General features: G+C 52.4%; 1 protein-coding gene across 3 annotated transcripts in view; it reads left to right on the top strand.

The window, feature by feature from the left end:
* The window catches only part of KIAA1671 (KIAA1671 ortholog), a 203,094-nt gene that overhangs the window by 46,767 nt on the left and 130,971 nt on the right, over nt 1-25,356 (top strand). For all 3 annotated transcript variants that reach the window (XM_060612889.3, XM_060612890.3, XM_078435581.2), the window contains exons 2-5: nt 8,251-8,402; nt 10,158-11,768; nt 13,771-13,858; nt 16,471-19,320. In XM_060612889.3, the coding sequence (XP_060468872.2) occupies nt 10,213-11,768; nt 13,771-13,858; nt 16,471-19,320 (4,494 nt within the window). In that variant the 5' untranslated portion in view covers nt 8,251-8,402; nt 10,158-10,212. The remainder of the gene's footprint in view (nt 1-8,250; nt 8,403-10,157; nt 11,769-13,770; nt 13,859-16,470; nt 19,321-25,356) is intronic.

The raw sequence follows: 25,356 nt of genomic DNA, 5'->3' as shown, positions 1-25,356 counted from the left end.
CTGTACAGTTATCAATGTGAAAGATGCTTATGACATGTTTCGAAATTAAAAAAAAAAAAAAGAGGCAAGTTCCTAAATTGCACGTCTGATTCCATTTTAGTTTTGACAGAAAGTTCCCATTTACAGTGGAAATGCCGCCCAGGTTGATGTACATCAGAGTGCTAACAGGGGCTGGTGGGTGGTAGGATTTAGGATTATTAAAAATATTTTTGCTCATCTGTATTTGTGAAGTTTTCTGTCATTATGTGGAGCACCTGACGAGATGTAACGGAAAGGCGGGTCTCAGCCAGAATAGTGTGAGTTTTGACTTTTTTTAAAGAAGGGAATGTCACATTCTTGGGGAAGGTCCAGTCTCAGGGGACTGAGTGCTCCACAATCTAGGGCAGGGGTCCATACATAGTAAATATTTTAGGCTTTCTGGGCCAGATGGCCTCTGTGGCAACCACCCAGCTGTGTCTTCCTACCTTGGGAGAAGCTGTACATAACACAGAAATAAAGGATCATGGCTGTGTTACAATAAAACTTTATTTACAAAAACATCGTGGGCCGGATGTGGCCTGCAGACTGTAGCTTGCCCATCCCTGATGTAGAGAAAAACAGAAGAAGCAGCTTGATTAATAGCTTCAGTGAGTGCTGCAGCCAGTCCAGAAATAGCACAAATAGTAGGAAGGAACAGGCTAATGAGGATTGAAAAGGCGGATGTTTAAATAGAGGCGTAAAGATAAGCTGTACTATTCTTTCTCCAGATCCGCATTTGCACCTGGACGAGGGGTGTTGTTGGGCTGAAGAAGTTTGGGTTATGCTTCGGGGGTGGATGTGTCCTGCCCACATCTGGTGCTGCAGGGCAAGTTTGGGAAAAGCCTCCTCGAAATGTTCCTGGGATCCTGGAGTTCGGAATGTCAGGTGTGCTGACCTGGAAGCCCTTGGAACTTGAAATTGACAGAAGTGGAGCCTGTGCTAATTAAGGCAGTTCTTAAAGAGATAGTGCACACTCACTAGGAAGCTTTACTGTCACTACTTTCGTCAGTAGGGGAGTAAAAATTTTATTTAGCCCTTTCACAGCCGTTTACTGAGCACCACCTGTTAGTAAGGAACCATGGGGGCCCAGGAGGTTTAGAATATGCATCTCAGGTTCCAGAAAGCTGGGCTCCGTGGTGGATGCAGGACCAAGCGCGGAGAGAAGTGGACAGTGCAGCCCTGAAGAGTCGGAATGGCAGAACCTGTAAAATCCCAGGGGAATTAGTGAGCCCCTCGTTCAACCTCTTGTTTCACCAGTGGGGAAACTGAGGCTCAGAGGGAGGCAGGGACTTGCTCAAGCTCTCATTTCAAGTTAGCAGAGGAACTGAGATCAACTTTAGGGCGAGGGGCATACTGTTGTGATTTCCATTTTTTTTTTTCTTTTTTTGTGATTTCCATTTTTATGAAATACCCGTAAAGGGCAAATCCATGGAGGCGGAAAGCAAAAACCATGGTTGCCAGAGGCTGGGGGGGGAGGGGGAGTGGGGAATGACTGCTTAAGGGGTTCGGGGACTCCTTTAGGGGTGATGAAAACGTTCTGCAACTAGACAGAGGTGATGGCTGCCCAATGTGGTGAGTTTACCAGATGCCTCTGCACTGTATGCTTTGAAATGGGCAAGATGATGAATTTTAGATTATGTGATTTCTACCACAATTAACAACAAAAAAGTAGGATGATGGAATAATTTATCCTCCAAACCTGGGCGCTTTTTTGTTTGAGAGAGAGAGAGAGAGAGAGAGAGAGAGAGAGAGAACCCTCGCAAGTGGAGGAGAGGGGCAGAGAGGGGAGAGAGAGAATCTTAAGCCAGCTCCACACTCAGCATGGAGGCCAACGCGGGGTTTGATCCTGAGACCCTGGGATCATGACCTGAGCTGAAATCAAGAATCAGATGCTCAACCCACTGGGCCACCCAGGCGCCCCCAAACCCAGGCACTTTTAAGGGATCTGTTCCAGAATGTGTGGTTACCTTGATGAAAACCCCCCAGTTCTGACTCCCAGACCAGTGGACTCTCCAGTGGGATTCTGACTCAAGAAGATGCAGGAGTTTTAGGAAGTTGTGCCTCCCAGACTTTCCAGCAAGATAGCCCCACATTGTCCCAAGGAGGACCATAAAATAGGCTCATGCTGTGACCATTTCTCCTGTACCTTTGGATCTGCGCACATGCCGTTTCCTCGGCTGGCACTGACTTCTTCCTCTGCTCGGCGGACTCCTACCAGGCTCAGTTGAGATGTCACTTCTTCCAGGATGGCATCCCTGACTTACTCCTCCCTTGGGCTTCTATATCCTCACTTTCTGCCCCCATCAGTGCACCCTGCAAATTTTATGGTGTATCATTCCTCCCTCCTCCACTAGACTGCATCACCCATTGTGATCAGGAGCGGGGTCTCCTTTGCTTCCTGCTACATTGCCAGTGTGAGGGGGCATGGCCCAGTGTGGGCCAGGAGGGCCTTTAATGGAGATTTGCCTGAAGGACACAGGTCCCCATGAGCTGAGTCCTATGGTAATTAGAGCTGAAGCATTAGGTTTTACTTTACATTTGTTTTTAGTTTCTTGTTTTTGTTTCTAAAGATCTTTACTTTAAGAGAGAGAGTGTGCGTGAGCGGGGGAGGGGAAGAGAGAGAGAGAGAGAGAGAGAGAGAGAGAGAATCCCAAGCAGGCTGTGCATTGTCAACGAGGAGCCTGACACAGGGCTCATGACCCATGAGATCATGACCTGAGCCCAAATCAAGATCTCCCCAACTGAAACTCTGTCCCCATTAGATACTAGCTCTCCATTCCTCCCCGTCCCCCCAACCCCAGGCACTCACAATTCTACCTTCTGTCTCAACGAATTTGACTATTGTAGGTGCCTCCTAGATGGGAGATCATACGGTATTTGTGTTTTTGTGACTGGCTTATTGCACTTTTTATAATGTCCTCAAGGCGCATCCGTGTTGTCACGCATTATCAGAATTTCCTTCCTTTTTAAAAGAATTTTTTTTTTTACTAAAAAAAAAATTTTTAAACATTGATTTATTTTTGAGAGAGAGGGAGAGAGAGAGACAGAGTATGAGGAGGGGAGGGGCAGAGAGACAGAGAGGGAGACACAGAATCTGAAACAGGCTCCAGGCTCCGTGCAGTCAGCACAGAGCGCAATGCGGGGCCCAAACCCACAAACCGTGAGATCGTGACCTGAACTGAGGTCAGACGCCCAACCGACTGGGCCACCCAGGTGCCCCAGAATTTCCTTCCTTTTTAAGGCCGAATGATACTCCATTGTGTAGAGATACCATATTTTGTTTATTTCTAGACATTTGGGTTTTTTCTACCTTTTGGCTATTGTGAATAATGTTCCTCTGAACATTGGCGTGCTTTCAGGGGTGGGATTGCTAGGTCATATAGCAATATAGTGTCTTTCAGGGGTGGGATTGCTAGGTTCTGTGTTCAGTTTTTGAGGATCTGCCCTGCTGTTTTCCACAGCCTCTGCGCCATTTTATATTCCCACAGTGGTGCACAAGGGTTCCAATTTTACCACATCTTCGCCAATACTGCTTGTGTTCTGTTTTTTGCATTTTTTTTTTTATCATAGCCATCCAAATGGTTGTGAACTGTCCTTTACTTCTGAACATCATCAAAGCAGTTATTCTAAAGCCCATGTGGACTCTGGAAGAAATCTGACAATGAGGTGGGTGGGGTCAGCAAGACTCCAGCTGCCCCGCCCCCCCTCCCCCCCCCAGGCAGGATGCTTTCTGCTCCGGCTTTATCTTCCTCATCTGTAAGGTGGGGGTCTTAGCAGGATCCGCTTCTGTGGTGAGACAGGATTCTCGTGCTGCTTGCTCATGATGACCTGGGCCGGCTGGACCCTGGAGGTCTGGTTTGCCTGCTGACGTTGCAACTTTTTTGATCTTTCAAATGGCCTAGGAGTCCCAGGGTTTTTTTCAAACAAGGGTTATGACCCTGAATCAAGAGTGGTTGTTGCTGTGCTTTTGCATAGATAACACTACAGTGGATACCTTTGCAGGGATGGCTTTCTCTTCCCTTAGGTTCCTTCCATAGGATACGTTTTTAGAAGCAAGGTTACAGAATCAAAGATTAAGTGCAGGGCACCTGGGTGGCCAACTTCGGCTCAGGTCATGATCTTACGGTTTGTGGGTTCGAGCCCTGCGTGGGGCTCTGTGCTGACGGCTCAGAGCCTGGAGCCTGCTTCAGATTCTGTGTCTCCCTCTCTCTCTGCCCCTCCCCTACTTGCTCGCGCACATGCGTGCACATACTCTCCGTCTCTCTCAAAAATAAATAAACGTTAAAAAAATAAATGCATGCTTTGGGGGGGGGTGATTATATTGGGAAAAAGCACTTGATTTGTATTCAGAAGATTTCAACCCTAGCTCTGCCCTTCCCTAGCATATGATCTGCCTCGTTGTCAGGACTGTGTTTTCCTCATCTCTAGAATGGCGGTAATAATTCGAGAAACAGAGGGTTACTGAGAGTATTAAATGGGAGAAGGCAGAAGGTGCACAGAGTCACGTAGCGTGGTGCCTGACTCTTGATGGAGTCTCAAAAAATATTAGTTGAGAGTGAATATTGCCAAATTGCTTCTATCCGTTTCCTTGGTCCTGGGAGCAGATAAGCATATCAGTTTTCCCACAGCCATGCCTACACTGGATGCTGTTACTTTCTTCTCTCAGGGATGGTCTCCCTTCAAATGCTTTTTCTGCCCACTGGCTTGATATCCCTTCTGGCATCAGGCCCAGGGATATAGCTGTGAACCGGACCCAGGACTCAGGTCCAGCAGTTGAGGGGAAGAAACAGAGGCAGTCACCACATGTGTGATCAAGTGCCAGGCAAGGTGGAAACACCGAGACTTTGATAGACTTTGAGCCCCTGAACCGCCCTAGGGCATCAGGGAAGGCTTCCTGGAAGAGGTGGCATTTTGGAGCTCAGGACTGAGGGATGAACAGGGAATGGCCAGGCAGTAGGAAATGGCAGTGTAGAGATGTGGAGGCGAGGAAAAGCATAGCGTGTCTTGTGACCTGTCCGAGGGCTCATCATGCTGAAGTAAGGATGTGAGTGCGTGTGAGAGACAGACGGATGGACGGGGAGGAGGTGAAGGGGATCCGGCTCCTGCTGGGTCGCGGGGAGGGAGTTTGACACGCGTGTGCTCTGAGCAAGGCGGGGTGGCGTGATGGCACTCGCCTGTCATAGCCTCGTGCCACGGCTGCTGGACTAGATGGGAGGAGGCTCCAGCAGCCACGGGCGTGTCGGCCAGGAGGCGGATTTCAAATGTCCCTTCTTTTTGAATTTTCCCTGGCCATTAACCTCTTTATTGTCACTTGTCTAACTTTCTATGCACCTTGCTTATTTCCCATCTTCCTGATTGCCAGGGCTGTGGGGACAGGGCTTTCTCCACGTCTTATTCACCGCTGTGTCCCTTGCACCTGGCCCAGAGCTCGGTACCTGGTAGGTGCTCAGTAGTGGTGTATTGGACGAAAGGAATGGATGAATGAATGAACGGATGAGCTGGGGCCGTTGCCATGGGGACGGAGAAGGGAAGATACATACACTCTGGTGACATTGGACGTTCTGGGCGGATGCGGGCATGCCCTTGGTGCCTGATGCAGGGCACCATGCAGGGCAGGTTTGCAGATTTGGGAGGCCAGGTCACATCCCGGAAGCCACTGGAAGGTGTGTGGACTGGCTCACACCCCTCACCAGACGGTGGCATTCCCGGGAAACGGCACCCAGAGACGGCTGAGTGAATGACGGGTGAGCTCCCAGATCGGATTCAAGGGTGCAATTACGAAAGCTCTGCAGCAGCTGTTAGAATGAATCCACGCCTCTGAAGCTGAGAGAAAAGCTGCCAAACTCTTTGGTTTTGAATGGAGGTGTTTCTCTTGCCTTCTCCCTGTGTGGTTCTCTCGGGAGGGGGCTGTGAGCGCCGTGGCTGTGCCCCCGGCACCGAGCCCAGTGCCTGGTCTGCAGAAGGAAGGTCAGAAGGATGGGTGCACAGATGCTCTGAGTGACTCCCGCCTCATTTCAGCAACTAATGGTCCTGGTGACTCAGTTCCCAGGAGAATGGGCTCCTTTGCATAAATTTGGAGGAAGTGGGCATTTCAACCTTTGCAGATCCATTCAGGGAGATCAAGCCCGTACACTGGGCAGGTTCAACCCCACCAATGCTTGAAGTCAGACGGACATGCTCTGGCCCCTGATCCGCGGTGGCCTCCTGACCTCCCAGATCAGCCTGGATTCACAGAGATGCGCCCAGAGGTGGCTCGCACTCTGTGCCCCTTCTGGTTTCAGGGAGCCCTTGTTCACTTGGCTTTGGCCATGATGCTAATAAGTTTCAAAAGAACGAGCGGGGCCACACAACACACAGCAGCTGGCCTCTATGTGAGGGAGCTTCTGAAGTATGTTGGAAGAGACCACAGTGTCTTAAATTAAGCATGACATATGTGATGCATTTAAAGCGAGGTTTCAAAGCGTACGTTTCAATCGGTTTCCTGGCATTTTGTACAACAGGTTAAGTGAAACCCTGAGAGTCACGTGTTTCTAGGTTTGGGAGAGACTTCAAAATGTTAGTTATTAAGCTGTCCTTGGCGGTGCTTAAAAGACGTCTCCCCCCCACCCCGCCTTTGCTCACTGAGGTAGTAATTAATTCGTCGAATCGGTGGTGCAGCCATATTTACATACCAGGTATTTGCCAGGCATTTTAAATGGAAACTCGAGAGGAAGCCCAAGATGGGGAGATTGCAGATAACAGAGACACTGTTCCGGTTAAGAGGGTTATGGACCAAGAGTCTTTCTTCCCTTGTCTTCCCTGCTGTGTGGCCCGCGAGTTAGGTTCCAGGATCCCAGAGTAGGGCCACACGCGTGCGTCGCCGTTGATCCTAATTTAGCAGCGGTGGCTGTTGGTGACTTCCTTCCCAGGAAAAGCTGTGCAGAGAAGCGTTCATCCCACGCTTGGGCAGATGAGCCGGTGACACGACCCGTGACCGCGTGGGGTGGATGTGGTCACAGCAGGTGTCTGACAGGCGCCTGTCCTAGGCAGTCGAGCTCCTCCCTGTGGTCCGGTGACACTCGAGGGGCTCTTGGGGAGGCAGGCAGCCTGAGCTTCCAGCTGGGCTCTTCACGGCTCTTCGGTTCCGTCACCCGGCAGCAACTGACGTGTGGTAGGGTCAGACCTATGGTAGGTCTTGCCAGCGCTTGCCAGAGCCGGAGTAACTCCTCCTATGTCCTAGATTGCTTAGTGCCATGAAGCTCGTGGTACCTGTACTTATTCAGAATCTTAGAGGAGTGGGAAGCAGAAGAATATTCCTCATTCATCGACTTATTCATTCAGCCATTATTTTTGTACGTACTCAGCAGTTATGTATTCAGTGCTACTATATGCCAAGCTGCTGTGCTAGCTACTGGGGATTCAGGGTGCTCTCTGGGGGCTTGCCATTGAACGGGAAAGACTGATAGGACATGAAGGCTCATGCAGTATTCAACATGCCCGTGTTACTCTGACGAGTCCTGCCGAGCACCTCTGGCACTCCATGGACGTGTAAGAGGACTGTGCCAGGCTGGGGAGGTGGGGCAGAGAGGTCTGAGCTATGTTCTGAGGGGTGGTCCTGTGTCTGTATGTGAGTGAGAAGGGTATCCCAGGAAGCAGGTACGGCAGGTGCAAACGTCCCGAGGTGCATTTCAGGACCTCCAACAGATGCAGTGTTCAAGTACTTCTGAGGCAGGAGAAACAGCTCCCAAATTAGCCAGCACCTTGGGTTCTCGGAGTCATCTCCCAGCCTGGGGACTCTTCCGGGATCACCATTCCCATTTCCAAGCAGTTAGTACTCTTCCTGTGCTCCCACATCCCCCTGTATACACCATGGTGTTTATTACTCAGAGTTGTAAGTGCTTCTGTGTGTGTGTGTGTGCGTGTGTGTGTGTGTGTGTGTGTGTGTGTGTGTGTGTGTTTTACACAAGACTGTGAGTTCCCTGAATGCAGGGGATTTTTCTTGTTGCTCCTTGTGCACATGGTAGGTGGTCAGTAAACACGTTAGCAGAGGAACAGGGCAGGGGAGCAGATTTTTATTGAGCTCCCGCTGTGGACTCAGCCCTCTTTATGCTACAGTATCGGGAAGCCGAAAGGAGCGTGTGTTTGACAAGCTGGAGATGCCAGCAGATCCAGTTGGGGCTCTGGAGCTCTGTGCCGTCTGTGCACATATTGCCGGAACTCCGGAACCGAGGCTGTGGTCCTGTGTCTCCCCAGACCTGCTGAAACCCAGCCCTGCGGGAACGAGCCTCCCTGCCCCCGTCCGCCTCTGCCATGGGAGTGTGCGGCCAGCCCCGTTCGCGATGAGACGTGACGCCGTTGACTTTCTCAGGCAGTCACACATCCCCAGCCGGCGCCTGCCAGCTCGGGTAAGTGGGGCCGGGGTGTCCGGGAGGTGGAGGGCGCCTGTGGGTTCTGCCGGGGAATTTTCTCTCCGTCCTTTGTGTTCTGTTACTGCCCCTTGTCTCATGTCCGGCTCACGTGTGTGTCCCAGGGCAGGGTTTCCAAGAGGTCACGTGGACTGGCCCTAAGGGAGACCAGTCCTGATTTTGGTCAGGACCCGACATGCCTTAGAACTCTGCCCCCGGGGCCTTGGCAGACTCTGCCATTCTCTGATTCTCTGGTTCTCCCTATCTGTCCCTCTTCTGCTGCCTCTAACCCTGTCTAGACAGCGTTCTCCGGTTTGGGGAGAAGAAATCTGTTAGCACCATCGAGCGTGTAAGGAAGAGAAAATATCAAAATCTGTCTGCCTTTCTTTCCTGCAGGCTGCTGAGTGAGTCAGAGCCGGGGGCAGCAGAGTGGGGCCCCAGGAAGGGAAGCAGGAGGCTTGCGTTGAACTGAAATACCTTCTGCTTTTATTCCATCTAGATGGGGGCAAGCTGGGGGCAGTTTTGCAGGGAGACAGAACTCGGACATGAAAGTGGTGGGGGAGGGCGGGGGGCGGGGATGAAGAACAGTCACTTCAGAAACCAGAAAGGAGTGAGATATAATGTTCAAGGAGGCCGAGGTGAATGGGGTGAGGACTTGAGGTCAGGTTTCAGCTGTGTGATGTAAGCAAGTCAGGAGACCTCTCTGGTCCCTTACTTTTCATCCCCATAATGGAGATGGTTATAATCCCTGCTTCTCAGGGTTGTGCCAGGATTAATGAGAGAGGAGGGCTCCTGCCTTGAGAGAACTGCAAAGGCAAACCAGGAACGACAGCAGGTTGCGTGAAGAATGAAGCGACTTTTTGTTTTAAGGCATCTGGAAGGCTGTGGGGGGGGAGGGAGGTGGAGGTAAGGGACAGTCTAGAGGGGTTGGGGGGCTGAGCCTGGGACCTCAGGGGCCACGAACGAACTTATGTGACCTCAGGGACTCCAGCTTTTGGTAGCTGTGTGAGCTGGGGCTGGTCACCTACCCTCTCTGAGCTTGGTGCTCAGCACAGAGTTGTGAGGAGGGTCATCTGGGAGGTGGGAGAAGGGCTTGGGGGTAACAGGAGTGAGGGGATGTGAGGATGCTCTCAGTGGGGCTCTGGCTGGGAGTGTGCGGTGTGCGTTTGGGGTCTGACCCGAGTTCGAATCCTGACTTCGCCCCTTACTCTCCCAGTGATCTCTGAGCTGGTTTCCTTATCTGTGTAGCAGAGATAATGACTTTTTACATAAGAGCCGACCTTGAGATTAACCGAGGGGGGGAACCTCCTAGGGAATGTTGCCACCCTTTCCCCACCCTTCTTGGGCCTGGAACAAACTTTAGAAATGGCCCTTTAGTCCACCGACCTTGCCAAGAGTTCAGAGAGGTGGAAAGGCTGGCCTGGACTTGCCCGGTGAGGTCAGTGGAGAGTGGTTGTCCAGTACCCGGGGCGCTGGGTTCCTGGGCCCGTTCCCCTGGCCCCCTCTGCTTCGACACAGACACCGCCTGAGATTTATTTTATTTTATTTGTTTAATGTTTACTTATAATCCGAAGCAGGCTCCAGGCTCCGAGCTGTCAGCACAGAGCCCGACCCGGGGCTCAAACCCACGAATAGTGAGCTCGTGTCCCGAGCCGAAGTTGGACGCCCAACCACCTTGAGCCACCCAGGCGCCCCGACTCGGACCGAGATTTAAATTTACTTTTTTCCCCCCCTCCTTTTCTTTTTTACTTTCAGTGCTTGCTTCTCTGGTTCGGATGTTCTTAATCCCCATGGGCCCACAACCGTAGCCATGGCGACGCGGGTTGAGGTCGGCTCCATAGCTTCCCTGACAGGAGTGCCAGGCCTCGGGGAGATCGCCCAGGAGGAGACCCTGAAGCGGACCTACTTCCGCCAGGCCGGTGACACCCCCGGGCCACCCTCCCCGCTGCTCTTGGAAGGAAAAAGCCCCCTCAGGAGCCCGGCCCGCTTACTCCCGCTGCCCAGACTTGCCCCCAAACCCTTCTGCAGGGAGAAGGTCCTGGACGTGAACCCCCCCGTCCCATCCTTGGGGCCCGGCCCAACCAGCCCGTCTCCCTGTGGGCGCGCCCAGGACGTGGTGGCAAAGGACCTGGGCGAGAGGATGCCTGGCTTGGTGGGGCAGGAGGCGGGGAACGGGGAAGGCCTGAGGAGAAGCTCGTCTTCGTTCAGCAAGGCTGCCTTCCCGCGGCCCCGACCCAGCACCATGATTCTCTTTGAAACCACCAAAGCCGGCCCCATTCTGGGGAAGGGGGCCAATGAGGGGGCTCGGGAGGCCACCACGGGTGTGTCTCAGGAGCCCGTGTGGGGCTCCCGGCCCGAGGTGGCCACCAAGCCCGCCCTGCCCGCCCGAAAGCCTGCGACCCTTCCCCGACCGGCCTCCTTGTCACAGGACACCAGGCCAGCTGCCCCCCAAGAAGAGAAAGGCCCAAACGAGCCTGTCTCAAAGGCCAGCGGTGTGGAGGACACGGGTGACCTCGCTCTAGAGCCCAGGCCTCTCCAGAGGAGAAGGCCTGTGTCGGCCATTTTCATCGAATGCATTCAGCCTCAGAAGCCAGGCCCAGGCGGGGTGGCCGCGGTGGGGAAAGCACCCCCCACCCCGCCTGAGAAGACGTGGGTGAGGAGGCCCAGGCCCCTGTCCGTGGACCTCACGGCCCGGTTTGAGAGCAGAGAGGCCTTGCTGAAGAAGGCGGCCGATGAGGCCACTGCGGGTTCCACTGCCCAGTGTCGGGGGCCCGAGAGGTCCGACCTGGAGCCCAAAGTGGATGGGGAGTGTTTGGTCAAAGCAAACCTTCGCCTTTGTGACCCAGACTCAGACTTCCCAGAGGTAGCCAAGAAGCCCCGAGAACAGAAGGAGAGGGTGCTTTTTAAGCAGGCGGAGACGGGCAGCCTCAGAAGTGCTGGGGGCTCAGCCAGGGGCACCCCCACGGTTGACCAGCACCCCGGGGAGGAGAAAGTGAAGCTGCTCAGGGAGCCGGAGAAGGTGCCTCCGCCCCTCTCGCCCAGGCCAGGAAAAGACCAAGAATTTGCTGAGGTCAAGAGCAGAGCCGCCGACGGGGAAAGCCGGCTGGAGGGTGGATGGACCCTCAGGGGCAGCATCAAGAAGGGCATCAGCCTGTTTGGGGAGGAGAGCACTTTGGCTTTGGCCGCAGAATCGGAACACCCACCGGCCACCCCTGAGCCCCCGTTGGCTGCCCCAGAGCGTGGGAAAGCGGTTGTGAGCGTCCAGGAGCGGATCAAAGGCTGGGCCGCTGAGAGCTCAGAGGCAAAGCCAGAGATCAGGAGAAAGCCCTTCCAGGCACGGCCATTGTCGGCGGATCTGACCAAACCGTAAGTGGGAATGTTCCGTAAGTGGGAATGTTCCACGGGCTTCGCTCAGCCCCCAGCTGCCTCCGACAGGCTACCAGAGAGGCCCCTCAGGAAAGAGAACCAGGCACCAGGCTCTGTGCTAGGCACCTTGCAGCTCCCCCGCCCTTCTTTCTCGGTTTACCCACAGCCCCTCAGAGGAGGTGGCGTTGGGTTCTGTTTCTCAGATAAGGAGCTGAGGGGCAGAGAGGTAACACGGCTCCCCTCCGGGTTCACTGTGTGCCAGCAGCTCCATTTCTTTGTCCTTTCCCCGCTTTACACTTTGCAGTGGGGAGATACCGTGCCCATTTCACAGATGCGGATAGGAGAGGGGAAGTGCCTCGAGGAAGTCTGGAGCCCTGTGTAATTCCAGTGCAGCCTGGGTCCCTCGCTAAGCTTGCCTTTCCAGAAGCCTGAGGATGTTTACTGTATAGCCTAAGCCTCCATGAGTGGCCCCCGAATAAAATCAGATGGGTGAAGATAGCTTGAGCAAGTCCCCTTCCCTCTTGAGCCTCGGTTTGTCTCTAAAACCGAAACCTTCCTTGAAGGATTAAGGCAAAGACTAATAGATAATGCTGTGAATCGCTCTGCCCATGGGAGGCCATCACTACATTGTAGCTGCAAATGATATTATTAATCCTGTTAGTTAACGATGATTTTCTAAGCTCAGCCAGGCGTCTGATATCTCTTGCTCTTTTGTTTTCCCACAAGTGGCTCCCCGGCTACAACAGGCGCGTTAAAGACATGCATGCCACTGGCATACTTTTGTGGGGAAGGAACTTCCAAGGGCCACCTCTGGGCAGACTGCCCTCCCAGCCCTGGGAACCAGGACAGCCGGCTGGGCTTGGGTTCGATCAGTGGCTCTCAGCATTTAAAATCATCTGGAAAAAAAAAAAAAACAACCGGTGCCTGGCACTCCCCTGCCCCCATCCAGAGATTCTGATTCGGTTGATCTGGGGAGGGGCTCATAGCCTGGTCGTTTTTCAAAGCTTCCCAAGTGATTCTCACGTGCAGCCAGGCCCGAGCTGAGATACCAGAGCAAGAGGCACCCATGCAAGGGACCTCACACACCTTTTCCTGCGTCCTCCCGGTGCCTTGGATTATTCTCATCTGACAGATGGGGAAACTGAGGCTCTGAGTTTGGAAACGACTCACCCGTGGCCTCATGCCTCCTGGGTGGCAGACCCTGGATTGCAGAGTGGGGCGAGTTTAAGTGGCTTGTTTCTCTCCCCTCCCTGGTCTCTGTAGCCCTCAGCCCTGAATTCATCTTTAGGCATCCACCCCAGGGAGCTCTTCAGAGACGGGAAAACGCTAACACCAGAACACCCTTTCATTCTCTTCCCCTTGGCAAATGGAGAAACTGAGGCCCAGAGAGGGACAATGACTTGGCCGAGGTTACCCAGAGAGGCAGAGACCTGCCCATGCCCCCACACATTCCACGCGGCCCCCCACCCCCAGGTCCCGTGGCAGGTCTGTGGTGGGGCTGCTGTTGTGCCTGGGGTTGCTAACAACAACCATTAATTATCCCTCCTGGGGCATCTTTACTCTTCCTTAAACGCCCTCACATAGCTATTAGGGCCTTGGGTAGCCTCTTATCTGCCCTACAAAAGACGATGGGGAGGTGTTAATTATCCCCGTTTCATAGATGAAGAGACAGAGGCTCAGGTGAGGCCACAAGCACAACCCAAGCTCCTGCAGTGCGGAGGCAGTAGAGCTGGGACAGCACCTAGGTCTCTTCTTCCAAGCCTGGGGCTCCTGCTACCCCAGTGATGCTGTGTTTAAGGTAAACTCTCCCCACCGGGCCCTACTCGGTTTGGCGGCTAGAGCGGCCACAGACACATCTTTTCTCAAAGCAAACCAGGTCGTGTTGCCTTGTTGATCTCCGTGCCGATTTCACCCCTGGGTTCCTGAGCTAGTTACGGGGCGTGGGCTGGAGGGAGTCCCAGCTCCTGGCCCCGTGCAAATAACTTGGATCTTCTGGTGCCAGGTTTTCAAGCCCAGCTTCAAGCAACGAAGTCCGATATGAGAAGTGTTCTGAGCTAAGTGGCGAGCTTCCTCAGGAACCCGGAGAAAAGGTGAGAAGCCTCTGTGTTTGGCACGTCTTGTTTTCTAGTGGGTGGCTTTACTTACTGGAAAAAGAGCTTTCAGGATCCACAAGACCCAGGAAACAATCAGAAGCCTCTCGTGAAGAAGAAAACGTTTTTTTTTTTTTTGTTTCTTGAATGCTGGGACTTTTTAGGTCCCTTTTGGGTTTGTGATTCTGCCCTCCTTAGTGTTAAATATTGTTTACAAATGTAATTGCCAGGTTTTATTTCGTTTCCTGTGCAAAGAGGAAGCGGAGCCTGGCTTTCTTATGTACGAATGCTTGCTTTTTTAAGAATTTAAAATTTAGATTAAACACTGTTAATTGGAACTCCCTCAGTTTCCCTCATTATGTCCCTATTCCCTACCTCAGCTTGTCATCTAACAATAGCAGAAGGAGGGAAGCTAAATTGCGTAAAACTATTTTTATTTATTCTGTTTAATAAGAAAAAGCTTATGAAATAACTACTAGGTCTAACTGTTTTGTGGCTGATGCATCGTGCAGAGTTTTCATCGTTTTTTAAATGCTTATTTATTTTTGAGAGAGAGAGAGAGACAGAGCACGGGCGGGGGAGGGGCAGAGAGAGAGAGAGAGAGAGAGAGAGAGAGAGAGACAGAATCTGAGGCGGGCTCCAGGCTCCGAGCTGTCAGTACAGAGCCCGATGTGGGGCTCAAACTCACAAGCTGTGAGATCCTGACCTGAGCCAAAGTTGGATGCTTAACCAGCTGAGCCACCCAGAAGCCCCTAGTCCAGAATTTTTTATTTTTATTTTTACTTTTATTTTTATTTAAGTCATCTCTACACCCAGCATGGGGTTTGAACTCATGACCCCAAGATCGAGTTGCACGCTCCCCAGCCAGGGGCCCTCAGAATTTTCATCACTCCAAATGGAAACTCTTAGCCAGTCAGTCACTTCCCATCTCCCACCTGTGGCCTCTGGCAACCACGAATCTACTTTCTGTCCCTATAGACACTTGCCTATTCTGGACATTCCCTACAGATGGAATCACAAAACACATATCCTTTTGTCTGGCTTCTTTCATTTAGCATAACGTTTTCAAGGTTCCTCTGTGTTGGAGTGTGAATCAGTACCCTGTCCCTTTTTAATGGCTGAATAATACCCCGTTGTACAAGTGGACCCCAATTTGTTTATCCATTCTTCTTCTGGTGGACATTTCGGTGATTTCCACCTTCTGTGAATAGTGCTGCTATGGATATAGGTGTACAAGTTTTTATTGGAACATCTGTTTTCCCTTCTTTTGGGGATCTACCCAGGAATGGGATTGGCTAGTTTGATGGTTAAGTCGTTGTTTAACTTGTTTAAGTAGACTTATTTCTTATTTCATTTCATTTCATTTCATTTCATTTCATTTCATTTCATTTCATTTCATTTCATTTCATTGTATTTTAGAGAGACATAAAGTGCAAGCGAGGATAGGGGCAGAGGGAGAGAGAGAGAGAGAGAGAGAGAGAGAGAGAGAGAATCTTAAGCAGGCTCCATGCTTAGTGTGGAGCCCGACAAAGGGCTCCATCCCATGACCCTGAGATCATGACCTGAGCCAAAATCAAGAGTCAGACGCTCATCCGACTGAGCCACCCAGGAGCCCTGAAGTAGACTTACTTCTCACAACAAAAAAAGGTTAAGAAATGGCTAATTCACACACGCCTGTTATAAAATCGAACAGAACTGAGGTGTGTAAGAGGAAAAAACGATGTTCTCCTCATTCCTTTCTCCTGCTCTGATGCCCTTACTCACTGATGAACTTTCTTCTCCCTTGTTTATCTACCTGTATACACACATACACATGCAGTTGTTTAAAAAATGGAATCGTTTTAGAAATACACTGTCTGCAGTCTGCTTTTCTCCTGCCCACACAACAGTGTTTTGTGTGTTGTTAGAGATGACATCGGGACCCACCCCCTTCTGTGGAGTCAAGTGCCCTGTGGCATTTCATTGTCTGCATTAGGTCAAAGCTCGTGCCCTACAGATGGGTACCTAGGTTGTTTCTGTGTTGGTTTTGTTTCCTCAAGTGGTGCTCCCTGAGCCTTCTCATTGACGCCGACTTGGGCACCCGAGCCAAGAAAGAGTCTTGGCAGGAAATTGGCCAGATTAAAGGAAACGCGCATTTGAACATTTTTATGTTCTTGCCAACAGTTTCCAAGAGTGTCCATTTTCCCACATCCTCACCCTCACTGGGTGTGTTCAGTCTTTAACATTTTATGGCATCTCACTGTTGTGATTTTATGTATTTTTATTTTTTAAATAGTATTTTTTGTGTGTTTTTTTTTTAAGCATTTATTTATCTTTGAGACAGAGACAGAAAGAGCACCAGTGGGGGAGGGGCAGAGAGAGAGAGGGAGACACAGAACCCGAGGCAGGCTCCAGGCTGCAAGCTGACAGGACAGAGCCCGACGTGGGGCTCGAACCTATGAACTATGAGATCATGACCTGAGCCGAAGTCGGACGCTTAACCTACTGAGCCACCCAGGTACCCCTGTTGTGATTTTAAAAGCAGCTGTGTTAATCACCCACCTCTTCCTTTCCCTTTCAAAGTCCCTTAACGTCAGTTGCATTGTTTCTTTTATTTTCTTTTTTTTTTTCAGCAAAAGGAAGGGCATGTTGTGGATAGAGCATCCGTCCTGAGAAGCTCCTGGAAGCCTGGAACGCTCCGAGAGAAGTCGAGGCAGACAGAGTGGAAGGACAGTCCTAACCAAGTCCCTGGCAACCATCGGGGTGAGAGCTCGGTGGGGGCTCTGAGCCCTTCTGACAGCACTCCAGAAGATGATGGAAGCTTCCAGACCGTGTGGGCCACGGTGTTTGAGCATCACGTGGAGAGACACACAGTGGCTGACCAGTCAGGACACTGTCCCTCGGCCATGGCCCCCAGAGATGTGGCTGATGCCAGTGTCTCAGAGTTCAGACCCAGGCGCGAGAGAAGCTCATGGCTGGGGAAGGACCTGCCTGAAAAGACAGCCCTCAAGAAACAGAGCTCCAGAGGGTTCGAAAATCCTGATGCAGAGAAATGGGGACAGACTGTCGTTTCAAATGGTGAACCCAGACAGTGTCACGTGCCCTTCCCGGAAGAATACCCTTTGGACGAAAAACACAATAAGAACCCCTTCCTCCAACGTGCTGAAAACCCTCCCTCATCCCAGAGGGTCGAGCCCAAGTATGACATGATGCACACAGTGGGCAAGTGTGCGCACAGTGAGGCCGTCTCCGTGGCGTTGGAGGAAAGAGCCATGACCCTGAGAAGTGGCAGGTCTCGGCTGTCACCAAAGGGGAGGCAGCAGTCCCGTGAGGTCACCCCTGCAGAGCCAGAGTGCAGGCTGGAAGGTCAGGCGGGGTCCATCCACAGGGCCAGTTTGATTTGGGAAGCTCAAGGGACTCATGAGGTCAGTGAGCCAAGGCCTGACTTCCGGGAGCCAAAGGACACGTTTGGGGGCAATTGCCTGTCACCCAAATGGACAGGGGGGACGACCTTGAACTGGCATAAAGCTACCGTGGTGGCCAGTGAAGAGAAAGGCTCGGAACTGAGCCCCGGGGCCAACAGCGAGCGCTCAGCCAGGTCGTGCGGCTCCGAAGTCCCCTCTGGGAGGGCCATCCAGGTGGCCGTCTGGGAGGCCCCGCACGAGGGGCCCGCTGGGCCCAGAAACAAGTCAGGAGGCTGCAGCTCAGCGGGAGAAAGGGGTCCCCCCCGGGGGTGCCCTCTGGATCCTCTCTGTCTGGCTAAGGACGAGCCCTCCAACTTCCGAGCCCGACCACATCCAGAAGCGCTTGTGCAGAGAGGGCCCCTCACTGTGGCTTCCGGTGAGGGTGAACCCAGGCCAGCCCAGGCACCAGAGCCTGAAGTCAAGATGCGGAAGGCAGGTCCCGCGGACCAGAGATTCGAGAGGTGGCGACGGCGGACATTACCGCACGACGTGAAGTTTGAGGAGTTCAGCTTCCTGGCCCCAGAAAACACCTCGAAGATGGAGCAGAGGCGAACAGACCGTTTGAGCCCCACCGTCAGTGCCTTAAGAAAACCCCAGCTCTCCCACAACAGGGTGGAGGTCCAGGAGGAGAACCCAAGTGATTCACAGGACCAGACTCGCCCAGCGGTGAAGCAACGGTCCTCTCTGGAACCCAAGGCGACATTTTTTGCAGTGACATATCAGATTCCTGATACTCAAAAAGCAAAAAGTACTGTTAAGTCAGGGCCCGAAAACTTGACGGAACATTCTAGAAAACCAGCACCGCCTCCATCTCCTCATCCTCGAACACCTACCTTGGCTTCTCTTCACCATGAAGGGCCACTGGAGAGCAAGGGCAGTAAAAACTGGACTAAGGGCAGAGAGCACGACCACACAAGCTTTTCAAAGCCTCTGAAGCCAACAGACCGTCTGTCACCTCTTGGAGACAGGATTCTGGATCCTTCTGGTGAAAGAATCACGGATGCCGACGCCTCATGGAGTCATCGGGGACCAGAAGATGGCACCGGTTTTCAGAACAGTTGGAAGGATTGTGGGACCAAGACGTCCCCCAGCGGCACTCCCAAAACGCCCCCGGCTTCCAAAAGTCACCCAGAAGCCAACGATCTCCTCGCCAGAAGGGGCACTGAGGTGGTCAGTGCAAGGGTCCCGGGTAAAATCAGAGATGGCTACAGATCCAGTGTTCTTGACATTGACGCCCTGATGGCAGAGTACAAGAAGCAGGAGGTGGAGGAACCCCTGGAGGGGGCACCCTCGGTGCCCAGTGGCTCGACTCAGGAGAGGCCAGGCCATCTAGGCAGGGTGGAACCAAGAAGGAGGAGCTGGAAGGAGAGGCCCGAAGCCGAGGGTCTCCAGAGACAAGCAGGTTTCACCGAAGCAAACCACAGTTCCGCTCCTGACCCTGGCAAGCCGCGGGCAGAGACCCTGGGGGCAACCACAAACACCAAATCCAGCTCTCCTCTGTGGGCTCTGCCAGTCTCAGCTCCTTCTGAAAAATATCCAGGGGTTTCTTCAGGCCCCACTGGTCCCAGGAGAAAAGTCTCAGGAATCCCCGAGGATGACAGAAGGGCCTTTGCTAGTAAACATCAAGGTGCAAAGTATTCAAATTACCCAGCCGAGTCAAAGCCCCCGACCTGGGAGGATCTGGGCAGTGGGGCCAGCGTGTTGCCCAAGTCGTCCCCTGCTCACCAGAAGAAAGGGACCCTGAGGAAATCCATCAGGACGGAAGAGGAGACCAGTGTGTTCCAGTGGGGTGATCACCCTTACGACCGTGACAGGTCACAGCTGGATGTCAAGAGAGCCTATTCGGAGAAGGGTCCGCCTGCCAAAATCCGAGAGGGCCTGTCTGCCATGCAGGAAGCCAGAGAGAGGAGACGAGAGCGGCCCCAGGGGAGGTCCAGCCTCCCCGGAGACAGTTCTGAGGTCAAGGAGACCAAAATGGGGCTCTGTCGGCGAGAGTCGGGGACTCGAGACCCTCAGAAGGTGAGTGGTCAGTTTTGTAAGGCGTTGATTAAACACACAGGCCAGGGGGGGGCTCAAAATCCCATGCGACATGGGCCAGGTGGGTATGTACATGAGTGGCGGGGATTGTGGCAAATAGAGGGCCCAGTTCCGGCCAGTTCTTGACACGCGATGCCTCCATTTAGTCCACGGGGCCACCAGTTTGAAGCCTCTGGCCTAGAATGATGGTGACGATCGGTATCATTTATTGAGCACCCTCTGTCCGTTCCTGTGTGTTGTCATCAAGTTCATTGTCGTGTCCTGCATATTCAGCATCATGCATGACATTTTGTGAGCATTCAGGGAATACTGGCTGTTTCAATGTTTATTTATTTTGAGAGAGAGAGGGTGAGCAGAGTGGGGGACGGGCAGAAAGAGAGGGAGAGAGAATCCCAAGCGGGCTCCCAGTCATCAGCACAGTGCCCTACACAGGGCTCGATCTCACAAACCTTGGGATCGTGGCCTGAGGCGAAATCCAGAGTCAGATGCCTCACCGACTGAGCCACCCAGGCGCCCCGAGTGAGTGAGCGATCTTAGGTGAGTCTCATGACAATCCCTCTTTTGTGGGACAGTTGGAGTTTCCACAGAGGCAGGCCTTTGCAAGTAGCTGTTTGAGGAGGTGATTCCCCGCTGGGATCCCCAGTGGAGAAGTGAGGCAGGTGTTAAAAGTGCCCCTGTGGGCATCTGAGGCTCATTCTCGTTGGAGCTTTAGCATAGATCACCCCTGAGTTGTCCTGTCCAAGAAGCAAGGAACCTGGCATATATATTTTCCATTTCCCTTCTGTCCTCACTGGGGGCTGTTTCTGGGACTCTCAGCATTCAGACTCTTCCATTCTGTCTGGTGCCATGCTCAGTGGGGGAGAGAAAACTCCCCACGCGGCAGGACCCCATTGCCATCGGCAGGTCCTTAAGCGCAGGGCTGGGCGCCCACAACGTCTGCTGCGGGTGCAATCGTCTTGTACCCTTGAAAAAGCCCAGGCTCAGAGAAGTTAAGTAACGTGTCTCAGGTCACACAGCACCAAGTGGCAAAGCTAGTATTTGAACCCAGGTCTGGCTCGATACCCAAGCTTTCATGTAGGCTACTCGGTGGTAAATGAGGAATCTTGAAGGTGGGGAAGAAATCTGAGGCATGGAGCCTGCCTTCGGGAAGCTTATGATCTCTGCGGGGAGATGGGACACGGTGACCCACGGCCAGGAAATGATCAGGCGCGGAGGTGAGGTGCTGGAGAAGAGGCCCGGGAAGGCATCCTGGAGGAGCTGCTGGCCGGAGCCCACGCTGGGGGGTGGTTATGAGTTTGGATGGGCTGGTTCGGGGGGTGAGGGCATTCGCGGCAGAAGCACAGCACGCGCAAAGGTTTGGAGGTGGGGACCAGACATGGCAAGCTCTGGGAGCAGTGCGGAACCTTGGTCCCTGCACTGCCACTCATATGCTGTGGCGTCAGCCAACTGGCACCCAAGTCCCACATCTGCCACCCGGACCGAGTGACGAAGGGCAAACCCTTTCCCTGAGGCGCCCGAGCCTCAGTTTCCTCATCTGTAGAAAAGAAAGCAGAGGGTCCCGCCTGGGAAGGGATGTTGTAGACACGAAAAGAGTGGGATAGTGTCACCATCCCCCCGACACACGGGGTCGGCCGGGGTTTTCCAGTTACCACGTTCAGACTCCTCTGTGCCGCTCACCAGCTGTGTGTAAAGCACACTCCTCCGCGGAGGTGACCGAAGTTTCTGCCCAGCAGCCCTGTTGGTAGAAATGGAGAGACCGCGCGGGCCGGGCCCCCGGTGGGCGTGGGCACAGGACCGGCCCGTGGGTTGTGCGGATGCGCTGCCCGAGGAGGGTTTCACGAGGCTGTTATTGTGGGAACAGCGGGAGAGGGGAGGGGGCAAAGAAAGGTGACACCTGGTCCTTTTGCCAGCACCTTGCTCGGGGCCTGGCGGCAGCGGGAGAGACGGGGCGTTGTGGGGAGGGGGGCCCCGGCCCGGCCTTGGACGCCCGCCCGGGGTGCGCAGGCCCCACGAGTGCTCGTTGTCAGGGGATCTGTTTTCTCACTGAGGGATTGGGAGGCCTTGGACCAGCTCCCTGTTTCCCTTCCCTCCTGCCCGACCATCGCTGGTTCTTGATCTTGAAAAAATAAACGGAAGCAATACAGAAGGACAAGGTGTTGGTTGTTGAAAATTCAGACTTTACCTGAGCGAATAAAAAAGCATACCCCTTGAGCCCCCTTCCTGTCCCCGCCCCCCCCACGCCAAGATGCAACCACGGTCACCATGTTTGATATGTTGTGGCTTTTCCTAAACACCACAGAGCTGCTTGTCCATGGTATGTATCTTTATTTGTAGCTGTTGTATTTTTCCTTATTGCAAAAGGAGTGAACGCTTGTGTGAAACTGAACCGTGTGGTGGAAACATACAGTTCAGAAGGAAAAGCTCCCCTAGATGATGGGTCTGGGGCACAGCCTTCCAGACCTGTCAGTGGTTCTCAGCTACAGGCAGTTTTGCCCTTACGGCACGTTTGGCAAAGTGTAGGACATTTTCTTCCTTCCTTCCTTCCTTCCTTCCTTCCTTCCTTCCTTCCTGCCTCCCTCCCTCCCTTTCTAAACGTTTATTTATTTATTTTTGAGAGTGAGAGAGAGAGAGAGAGAGCAAGAGGAGGGCAAAGAGAGAGGGAGAGAGAATCCCAAGCAGGCTTTGCCCTGTCACTGCAGAGCCTGATGTGGGGCTCGAGCCCGTAAACCATGAGATCACAAACCAAGCCAAAGTCAAGAGTCTAGGATGCTCAACTGACTGAACCACCCAGGCACCCCAAGTGTAAGACATTTTCTTTGTCACAACCAGGGAAGAGTTTTCTCCTGGCTTCAGTGCAGATTGTCCCCTGCCCGCACCCGAGGCTCATCCAGCCCCTTAGTGTGCGTCACTCCGTGGGTAAGGAAGCCCCCGTCAGATACAGACACAGGTATAGCATACTCTTTTACAGAAACATGGTAATATTCTACAGGAAATCTTACAACTTGCTTTTTTTTTTTAAGGAAAAAAAAAAAAAAAAAAAAGAAGCCTGATGCAGGGTTCAAACCCACAAACCGTGAGATCATGACCTGAGCTGAAATCAAGAGTCAGACGCTTAGCAGACTGAGCCACCCAGGCTCCTCAAGACTAAGCTTTTTTTTTTTTTTTTTTAATACACATACTTTTTTTTTTTTTAATTTTTTAAAATGTTTATTTATTTTTGAGAGACAGAGCATGAGTGGGGGAGGGCAGAGAGAGAGGGAGACACAGAATCCAAAGCAGGCTCCAGGCTCTGAGCTGTCAGCACAGAGCCCGATGGGGGGCTTGAACCCACCAACCCTGAGATCGTGACCTGAGCCAAAGTCAGATGCTTAAAAGACTGACCCACTCAGGCACCCCAATGTTTAATTTTTTTGAGAGGGAGAGACAGAGACAGAGACAGAGACAGAGGGAGAACAGGGGAGGGGCAGAGAGAGAGGGAGACACAGAATTGGAAACAGGCTCCAGGCCCTGAGCTGTCAGCACAGAGCCCGATGTAGGGCTCGAACTCGCCAGCTGTGAGATCCTGACCTGAGCTGAAATCGGACGCTTAACTGACTGAGCCACCCAGGCCCCCCTATCCACATACATAACTTTGTCCCAGGCCCGATTGCAGTGTTCCATTTAATTAAATGATTTATTTTCATTTCAAAAGAGAGAACCTTTTCCAGAGGCTCCAAAAATACTTGAAGGCATGGAGTATAAATCCTCTGCATTCCTCCCATCCCTTGACCACTTAGATTCTTTTTTGGTCCGAATTCATACAGCGTCTCTTTCTGAAAATACAAGCAAACATGAACACATATTCCTAATTTTGCCTCTGGTTTTTTTCTCCGTCAAAGAGCGCATTCTCTCCAGGTGGTTGGAACTTTGGGTGCACATGGGAGTAACCCAGGCAGCCCTAAAAGAGAGCGATGCAGGGGCCTCACCCCGGACCAGACTGGTTGGAATCTCTGTGGTGGGGCCCACCCTTGTTAGATTTGACTCTTCCTTTTTTGTTCCCCCTGTGTGAGTGTCCTTGGGAGCGTTTGGATTCAGCCCATAGAGGGTGTCCTCATTCTTTTCGATTGCCATATGGTAGACAGGGCGATATTTCTGATCTTTGGCTATTTACAAACCACGGGCAGACGTCACTTTTGCACACGTGCAGGTTTGCCTGTGGGTTGAGAATGGCAATAGTCTGAAGGTGAATGCAGTTGTAATCTTGCGGGATTGTGCCAAAGTGCCCTGTGTCGTCCGGGGCTATGCCCTTTTACAGATAGCCTCGCCAGCAGGGGCAGGGCCCCACGTCCCCTCAGCCTGACCAGCCGGGTGTGTTACCAGATTTCTGGATCTCCTTCCCCTGATGAGCGCCCCACCTGTTGTCACATGGATGAGGCTCCTTGTATTTCCTTCCTGTGACCTGCTTGCTCAAGTCCCGCCCACTTTTCTTTTGGAACATGGCCCTTTTCTCATCGAGTTATTGGAGTTCTCTATTAGCGAGGTGAACCATTTGTACGTCTATGATTTGATTTCCCCCTGGAGGCGGCCCCGGACTGCCTCTCGGGCAGACTCGAGATCAGGCCCTAGCGTCGTTATTTATTAGCTGTGTGACTCTGGGCATCTCGCCAGACCTCTCTGAGCCTAAATTTCCTCATCTGTGGAATGCGAATCCTGCCTGCTTCGTGGTTTGTTGGAGATTTATCATGAAATAATGTGTGGTCAAGACCGCGGCCCAGGGCCTGATGTGAAGGAGGGTTGACGGAATCTGGAAGAAGCTCCTCCAGACCTCCGCTCATTTACTACATTTAATAAATGCACTAGCCCTGAGCCAGGCTGTGATCTAGGCCCCACGGCTGCTGGAGGGACCAGCCCACTGTATCAGGCTGTGTCACACAATAAGGCAGCCACCAGTCACATGTGGCCATTTAAATGTAAATCAGTTTAAATAACTTTAAAAATTCAGCTTCTCAGTCCCACTTGAGCCATGTTCAAGTGCTCAAAAGCCACAGGTGGCTCAGGGCGACTGTTATCGTACAGCCCGAATAGAGAACATCTCCATAATCGCAGAATGTGCCCATGGATGGCTCAGGTCTGGGGGGCAAGCAGACCTCAAGTGAGTGAGAGTGCTAAGTCCTGGGGAGATAGAAAAAGAGGCGATGGGGAGGTGACTCTAAGAGGGTGGCCAGGAGAAGATCCCCAGGGAAGGGGACCTGAGTGATGGCCATCATGTGGATGAGCCGGTCCCGTGGATGCTGGAAGGGTGCCAGTGGGCACAGGGGGCAGGAGCCAGAGCATAAGGGAGCCACTGATTCCCAAGGTCATCTCACCATTGCACATTGTGTCAGCAGTGCATGAAGGCTGGTTTCTCTACATCCTCGCCAACACTTACTGTCTCTTTGGTTCAGCCATCCTACCGGGTATAAAGGTATCATCGTGGTTTGGATTTGCATTTTCAATGGCACATCGTTTCATGTGCCTGTTTGACCATGTGTATCCCTTCTTTGTCCATTTTTTAAGTTGGGTTATTGTTCTCTTTTATTATTGATTTGTAATTGCTCTTTATATATCCTGGACCCAACTGCCTTCACAGACCTGTGATTTGCAGAAATTTTTCTCCCATTGTGTGGGTTTTATTTTATTTTTCACTTTCTTGATGGTGCCTTTTGAAGCACAAAAGTTTTTCATTTTGGTGAGCTCCAATCTATTTTTCCTTGGTACACTTGTGCTTTTGATGCCATATCTGAGAAACCATTGCCTCATCCGAGGCCGTGAACATTTACGCCCCTATTTTCTTCTGAGAGTTTTCTAGGTTTTGCTCTGGCCTTGAGGTCTTTGATCTATTTTGAGTTGATTTTGGTTTATGATGTGCGGTTTGAAGCGTGTTTCGAAGGCAGAGTCTCTGCTTCGTTGATGAGGTGGACAGAAGCAAGAGACTGGAAGGCGACCTGAGGGTCTTAGCTGGCACGGCTGGGTGATGGACAGGGCAGGGGAGGAGCAGTT

The sequence above is a fragment of the Panthera onca genome, chromosome D3, assembly GCF_046562875.1.
Source record: "Panthera onca isolate mPanOnc1 chromosome D3, mPanOnc1 haplotype 2, whole genome shotgun sequence".
Taxonomy (NCBI): Eukaryota; Metazoa; Chordata; class Mammalia; order Carnivora; family Felidae; genus Panthera; species Panthera onca.
The sequence above is the reverse complement of the archived record's forward strand: the minus strand, read 5'-3'. Positions and strand labels throughout refer to the sequence as shown.